Source organism: Aricia agestis, chromosome 4 (genome assembly GCF_905147365.1).
Source record: "Aricia agestis chromosome 4, ilAriAges1.1, whole genome shotgun sequence".
NCBI classification, from domain to species: domain Eukaryota; kingdom Metazoa; phylum Arthropoda; class Insecta; order Lepidoptera; family Lycaenidae; genus Aricia; species Aricia agestis.
Window position 1 is genome coordinate 2,511,695 of NC_056409.1, and position 8,115 is coordinate 2,519,809.

At 36.3% G+C, this 8,115-nt stretch overlaps 1 protein-coding gene across 1 annotated transcript; it reads left to right on the top strand.

The window, feature by feature from the left end:
* The first annotated feature begins 1,443 nt into the window (after positions 1 to 1,443).
* On the top strand, positions 1,444 to 5,693 carry LOC121726565 (putative Ras-related protein Rab-33). Its single transcript, XM_042113971.1, has 5 exons — positions 1,444 to 1,697; positions 1,914 to 2,033; positions 3,514 to 3,663; positions 4,037 to 4,150; positions 5,560 to 5,693. Exons 1-5 carry the CDS (start codon positions 1,500 to 1,502, stop codon positions 5,635 to 5,637), a joined length of 660 nt encoding a protein of 219 aa, XP_041969905.1. The 5' UTR covers positions 1,444 to 1,499; the 3' UTR covers positions 5,638 to 5,693.
* The last annotated feature ends 2,422 nt before the right edge of the window (positions 5,694 to 8,115 follow it).

Consider the following 8,115-nt stretch of genomic DNA (forward strand, 5'->3'; position numbering starts at 1 on the left):
CGTGCGTCTTCTACATCGCGCTGACGCTTGCTCAAAAGTCTTTCTATAAGATGTGGTATCATCTTTTTAAGTTTCGATTTTTTTCGATTGTTATATCTATTCTACGGTATTAAATAACTCAGTACTTTATCTGTGCAGTGACGTAACCTTAAATCTATCAATGATAAATAGTTTATGGGTAAAGTTGTGTAATTGGAGGGCTAAATAAGCTTTAAAATTTGGCATAAAATATAAAGTTTAATATAAAAAAATGAAATACTTATTGTGTGCACACTGCACAGCTGTATTGATTTAAGGGGTACCAGGGTTTTTTTATAAAAGCTTTTGACACCAATTTTGTTGACATCGCGCGCTATAAACTGAAGTCCACGCGGACGAAGTCGCGGGCAACAGCTAGTAATTAATATAATATCTATCTGTCGCACCGGCTGACACTGCTGACAGTAGTGTCAGCAGTGTCAGCCGGTGCGACTCAAAAGACGATAGAGACATGTGCTTTGTGCGGCAGTTCCATTTTAAAGGTGGCTTTCGGATCTTTGCCGCGACCGCGACCGGTAAAAATTCAAATAAAATGCTACATAGAATATAGGTATCATTTTCTACTGACATTTACGTAGCGACCCATACTGCCGCCGGCGGCGCGGGCGGCGTATAAGCTAGTGGCGGAGTAAAATGAAACCTATAGCCTATATCATAAAATGGCATTTCATTTGAATTTTCGTCCGTCGTGGTCGCTCGCCGCAAAGATCCGAAAGCCACTTTAAGGTTGTTATTAAAAAAAAAAAGTTCCATTCTTCAAAAATTTTACCTCCAAAAATATCCCCAAAATATTTTACCCCCTAAAAAACCCACTAAATGTATTTTTTCCCACTAAATTTAGTGAGAAATCCCCATAGTTGGCAACACTGTTTTTGAGTTGGTGTCAAGGTCCAGTGATGCCAGGTTGGGGGGAATCCCCCCAAATTTGGGGGTCTTTTTAGGTGATGGGGGGAAAATTGGGGGGAACAATTTTTTGGGGGGATTGTTGGAGGAAAAAATCTGGAAACAGACGACGAAATCTAAGTACTATGGGCCCGTTTTTACCCTTTGGTTACGACTTACGGAACCATAAAAATGATCAAGGAGCTCGCGAAGATGCTGATTCTATAAAGATTGGACGCTATTGCAGAAATAGTGTACATTCATCGTATCCATTTGTGAAATTCCCATTCATAATGAACAAAATTTTTCTTTTATAATTTGTGGGGGGATTTTTCTTGAAATCCCGAATTTTGGGGGGATTTCGGGGAACACTTGGGGAGAAACCGAGTTGGCCGTCTGGCAACACTGTCAAGGTCTATACTCTATACTCAAATTAAAAAAACTCAATTGTTTTGGTCAACAAAATACCATTACGGTACAAAAGATTGTTTTTCTGTTTCTATTACAAAATATTGTTTTTCTGTTTCTATGAAATTTGTTACTTTTATAATTAATACTTTGTAAAATAAGGATTAAGGATGTCCGATATCACTAACGAAATTCCTGGATTAAAACAGAAAAAAGTTTTCAAAATTATTGTGCTTGGAGATTCAGGAGTTGGCAAAACCTGCCTCACTTTTAGATTTTGCGAAGGCCAATTCTTAGACAAATCTGAAGCTACCATAGGTGTAGATTTTCGAGAAAGGACAATTCGTATTCGTAATGAAGATATTAAGGTACGGAACAAATAACTTTAAAGGCACCTCCCCTTTTATCGATAAAAATTACGAGTTGCAACTCACATTTTTCTTTATCATAAGTCATTTCTCGTAACCTTATTTTCCCTGTCGGCTAGCAAGCCATAGCATCTACATAGGACATACTCTATAGGTGGCCAGTGGACACTGGGTATGTCCTATGAAGTTGCTGTATTTGTGTATTATTTATTCCAGTTGCAGTTGTGGGATACGGCGGGCCAGGAGAGATTCAGAAAGTCCATGGTACAGCACTACTACAGGAATGTCCATGCTGTAGTCATTGTGTATGATGTGACAAAACCCGAGACATTTCATGTTGGTAAAACCAATCTATTAAATACAAATATTCCACTGGGGATATCAAGTTATCTTTTGCATGATGTAGCTATCAATGCTATTCATTAGATATTTTATTAAAATGTTGAATGAGAAATTCATTATTTATACAATTTGCAATTTTAAAATATTGACTAGTGAAAATATTATGTACTAGCTGTTGCCCGCGACTTCGTCCGCGTTAGTATAGTAGATCACGTCCCAAGTTTTATTTATTGTACAAAAATATTCAATGTACAACATTGACTTTCCTACGATTTTATTATATATAGATGTTCCGCGTGGCTTCGCTTGCGTAATTTAGGAATTTCACGCGACCTTACATTTTTCCGCAAAAAATAGCCTATGTCCCTTAACGTGGTCTATTCTTCATGTTTGACAAATAACATAAAAATTGCTCCAGTAGTTCTTAAGAATCTTAAGATAATAAGCAATTTCATATAATTTCCCCCGTTTTTTCCACATTTTCCTCTATATCTTCGCTCCTATTAGTCGTAGAATAATAAAATATAACCTGTGGCCTTCCTCGATAAATAGGCTATCTAACACTGAAAGAATTTTTCAAATCGGACCAGTAGTTCCTGAGATTAGCGCTTTCAAATAAGCCCTTTCAAATAATTTCCCCCGTTTTTTCCACATTTTCCTTTATTTCTTCGCTCTTATTAGTCTTAGCGTGATAAAATATAGCCTATAACCTTCCTCGATCAATGGACTATCTAACACTGAAAGAATTTTTCAAATCCGACCAGTAGTTCCTGAGATTAGCGCGTTCAAATAAGCCCTTTCAAATTATTTCCCCCATTTTTTTCACATTTTTCTGTATTTCTTCGCTCCCATTAGTCTTAGCGTAATAAAATATAGCATATAGCCTTCCTCAATCAATGGGCTATCTAACACTGAAAGAATTTTTCAAATCGGATCAGTGGTTCCTGAGATTAGCGCGTTCAAACAAACAAACTAACAAACTCTGCAGAACTATAATATTAGTATAGATTCTTGTCTGATCTATAGATAGATGTCTGTCCGTCTGGTCTGTCCGTCCGCATGGGCCTAGCGAGGTACGGGCAAGGCAGCTGCTGCCCCCCTCCTACACGAGCGATTTGTTGCTACTGCTCACGAGTTTCATACCTAAACGTGGAGCGGAGAGGTTGTAGGGTGAGAGGAGTCATTAAATCTCAGTTCACTCACTCATATTTTTTTTTTAATTTCTACCTCACCTTCAATACTATTGTGAGATACTCGTAAGTCATAATATGTTAAAAAACACGAATTAGAAGTCTAGGATTGTATAAATATCAAGAACCGCTATAGCTACACTTCTGAAATTGTGTATTTCTATTGCCGCTATATAAACAAATACTAAAAATAGAACAAATATTTAAGAGGTGCTCCCATACACCCCCCTAACGCCGCTAGTCGCTACTGATACTATTATATTATTTGATGTAATTTTTTTCAGTCAATATCTAGCTGGATGCAAGAAGTGGAATCGCATGGTCTGTCGGGTGCACCGCGCGTGCTGGTCGGCAACAAGTGCGACTGCGGCACGCCTGACTCGCGCCTTGCCACTACATACGCGCAGCGCCTAGCTGACAAGTATGGCATGCCTGTAAGTATAAAGCTTGGTCAACACCTACTGTTGTCTCCTTGTGGTCTCTTTCATCACTCCTAAAAGTATCAACTCATGTATTTCTAAATTGTTTCTGGTTCTCTTCTATAATTATAGGGATAACAATACATTTTTTATTGACTGTCAGAGACAAGTAGCCAGTGGCGGCCTTACCTATTGTGAGGCCCCGGGCAAAAGGTCTTTGCGATTGCCCTGTTCGCCACCCCCTAGGGTCGCCAGTCGCCACTGCAAGTAGCAGTCAATGAATGAGTTTCTAAGTATAACTTGACAACCATTAGATATTATGTATTTAGATAGTTGCAGAATCTGCAACAAAAAAGTAATATACTACAATTTGTATTAAAATTTTCAGCTGTTCGAGACGTCAGCGCTGCTGGACTCTGAATGTGATAATGTGGAGTCAATATTTATGACTCTCGCCCACAAACTGTACTCCAAACAGCCTCTGCGAGTTGTTAGTGTTGAGGTCAGTTTTTTATCATTAAGAGTGTAACAGACAGAGCAAGTAATGTATATTAATGTACATTACATCCCGGGATGTATATCTTTACATTATATTAATGTATCACACACACAACAGGTAATGTAATGTATCTTTCCCTACATTTCAATGCTAAACGCCCTGCTTGACGCACATTTCAGCTGCTAAAGTATTATACAGGCTGTTCTTATTTTTAATGTTGTAACACTATGGCCTTTCGAGTTACTTGCTATTAGATTCACTAGATAAATCATCAGAAGATGATTCGAATTGTAATTTTGATGCGCGCATTCTTACATATTGCGTCAAAAACAGAACGATGTGGATTGAAGATATTTGATTGAAAATATAGGCTCTGGGGAACAGGCTGCCTGCAGTATCTGCTGTGAAGTGCTGTGCTAAGGTGGCAAGTGGCAACACTGTGTGTATCTGTCTATCATACACATATAATATAATCACAGAAATTTTTGAACACCCTATGAAGAGAAGAGATGTATCGTAATATACAGAAATATATTGAGATGTATTGAGATGTATTTTTTTTTTTTTTTTTTTTTTTTTTCTCCAAAATCATGCGATCAGTCTTCCAGACTATGAGCAGATGAGTTTAACGAATTGTGGCAGGCGGAGATTGTTCCCCATTGGGCACATCTCTATATTGATTATTTTGGATCTTAATCCAGTGTGTCTAAGTCCAGAATATTTCGCCTTTTAAGGCGATTAGTAGTGTCTCTGTGTAGGAGCATTTGAGCCAGCTGATTTGGGTGGTTTTTTAGCCGAAGTTTGTACTTTGTGCTGAGCATTTTAATTTCCTCTTTCACTGTTTGAAGGCCCAAGAATTCGTGTACTTCTGAGTTTTTAATGAACCATGGGGCGTTGCACATCTGTTTAAGTACACAATTTTGAGATGAATGAATGATTGAGATGTATTTAGATGTATCAAAATGTAAATATATATTTTCATATAGCTCGGTATCTTAAGATACGAAGATGTAAAAATATACATTATAGCTGCTGTGTGTGGTCTCCTGACGATTTCTATAGAAAGATGTATTGAGATGTATTGAGATGTATCGAGATGTATCGTGCTATAATATACATCTTTACATTACCTGCTCTGTGTGTGACAAGCTTCACTATTGTTACAACACGTAAAATTTTTATGGTCTATTTGCGTTAAATTAACAGTGTGTTTCAACGTTTTTTGTAAATAAATATTCAAGTATTCCCAATTTTAACTCACTGTTTTAAGACCTCCAATCAAAAGATCGCCAAAACAGTGAGTTACTATTATTAATACAGGCAGTCATTTTTTTGCTTTAGAAATTATTATCTAAAATGAAACATGAAAATATCTGTTTCACTGTTTACCTTAAAGTTTATCTTGTTTACAGGGAGATAGTAGTCCTAGCCGAGTTTCGCTGCACCGACAGAGGCGACATGCGCCTAACGACAGCTGTCTTTGTAGCTAGACTAAAATGCACAACATTACTGAGAATTTCGTTGAAAAAAGTACCACCTTCGAAAATTGTTGTATGTTAAGTGAGCAAAAAACTAGCATAACTTATATAACAGTTTATGCACACAAGAAAACTAGGCAATAGACTTACCCCCTTACTAATAAACGTTGTATAAGCTTTGAATAGTTATACAGTGTTTTGTTCCTGTCACACAAGTGACATTTTTAATTGGATTGAAGAAGACAAAACACTGTATAACTATTCAAAGCTTATACAGTGTTTATTAGTAAGGGGGATAATAGGTAAAACTATACTAGTCTAGTTTTTACGTATGCGTAATTAGTAAGAAGTTGTGGCTTACTTTTACCTAGACAAAAAAGAGATTTACATCAAATCATACTTATTTTGCTAGTCATTGCGCTTTCTATTATTCTTGTAAATACAACTAGGAATATGCTAATGACACAAAACAAAATCATTCCAATGTGGTTTTTATTACGCAATGTTATAATGGTAAGGCAGCTTACAGTTCTTATAATTTAATAATTTTAAAGGTGAGACCGCACTAAGCTACTACGTGGCAGCGACGAGAACGGGTGCCATCAAAATTCTCATTCAAACCATATTTGAGTTATTATTCAGCTTAAAATAGTAATTACATACCTAGGTTCCTGTACAAAGTTTCACTGCAAAATATTTACATACTTACCAAAAAATATGAACGATTACAATTTAGTATGTAAATATCGTAATCGTTCATATTTTTGGTATGTAAATATTTTGCAGTGAATCTTTGTACAGGAACCTAGGTAATTACTATCTTAACCTGAATAGAAACTCAAATATAGTAAATATTCTCGTATGGGAAATGATCTTGGTATTTACGTTTGTATGAGAATTTCGATGGCACCCGGACTTTTAAGGACGCTATCACAAAAATTATGTCAAAAATTAGCAGGTCAGTACGAATATCGACGTTAAGAACATTAAAATAACATTCAATTACAGCGCGCCTTGTTCAGTGGCGGTTGCGACGCTCGCCGCTTTTTTGATAGGGCGAAAATGTATGAAGAAATTTGAGAGCGTTTCTTATTTTTCTTATAAATGGAAATGTTACTTATTTTTATATAAAATATTTAGCTATTCGTATAGGGGACTAAATAAGCAACAATTTTTTTGTATATTTATTTTCCTTAGTTCAGTGTATTTAGCTATAATGGTACCTAATCAGACCCTATTTTTTTATATTTTGCGATTACTGTGATGGTTAAAACGTATTTTATGTGAAAATTTTGTATGCGGCTATAACATTTTTATGGTATAGACGTGGAGATGAATATATTATCTTTAATTTGAAACCAAAATATCCTCACAGTGTGACTCCTAATTCTTTAAAATGGTACCGGAAAATCGCTGATATTTGTGAAAAAATGTGATAGCGTCCTTAAGGCGACACGTAACGGCCAAATATTCTCTATAAGAAATTGTATTAGCGAAGCCGCATAAAACGTCAGTCCTATGGAACGTGAAGTGTAGCGTCGCGTCGCTTTGCTGCAGCTTATTGTCACTATAGTACGGTCTCGCCTGTAATATGAAAAAAAAAAACTATATTATACTCTTGTGTGCATCATGATCTCCCTATTTTTGCATTTTAATCTAAACTATTTATTGCGCTTACTGTATTCATATTACGTTTGTTTAGTCTTCATTCCGTTTTTGTGCAATATATTTACTTAGTTTAAGATAAGAGAAGCATAGAGGTAAGTAAACAAAATAAATAAAAATAAAAAGTGCCAATTTATTCGAAATAAGTAATGTATATTAATATTTAAGTCAAATATTTTCTTAGTCCAGTGTATTAGTAAGAGAGCTACGAGGGCTGCTATTTATGTATCCGGAATTAAAAAAAGAAACAAACATATATCATTTAATATGGTTTTATTGCTTTTCAAAATATTCGCCGCGATGATCGACACACTTTTGCATACGCTGGAACCAATTTTCATAGCACTTTTTCCATTCTGATTGAGGTATCTCCAAAACGTGCATTTTGAACGCATCAACAGCCTCTTCGCGGCTCGAAAAACGTTGACCACGTAATTTGTTCTTCGCGTATGGAAATAAAAAGAAATCGTTAGGTGCCAAATCAGGGCTGTACGGCGGATGACCAGTCAATTCGATCTTTTGACCCTCCAAAAACTGAGTTGTTTCAGCTGAGGTGTGACAGCTAGCATTGTCGTGATGTAATATGATTCTGCGTTGTCGGTTGTCCTTTCTTATTTCTTCAAAGACTTCTGGTAAACAAATGGTCGTATACCATTCAGAATTAACCGTTTTACGATTCTCTAATGGCACTGTAGCCACATGTCCATTAATTCCAAAAAAACAGGCGACCATTTGCTTCAAAGTACTTTTTGCACGAGTAACTTTTGTTGGTTTCGGCTCATCTTGGAACACCCACACCGTTGACTGTTGTTTAGTTTCGGGGTC

Excerpts from the sequence above, each read along its gene's own strand:
- LOC121726565 (XM_042113971.1), top strand. The coding sequence starts at position 1,500 with ATGTCCGATATCACTAACGAAATTCCTGGATTAAAACAGAAAAAAGTT. Across the intron at positions 1,698-1,913 it reads TTCGTAATGAAGATATTAAG|TTGCAGTTGTGGGATACGGC; the intron begins GTACGGAACAAA and ends TATTTATTCCAG. Across the intron at positions 4,151-5,559 it reads TGCGAGTTGTTAGTGTTGAG|GGAGATAGTAGTCCTAGCCG; the intron begins GTCAGTTTTTTA and ends TCTTGTTTACAG.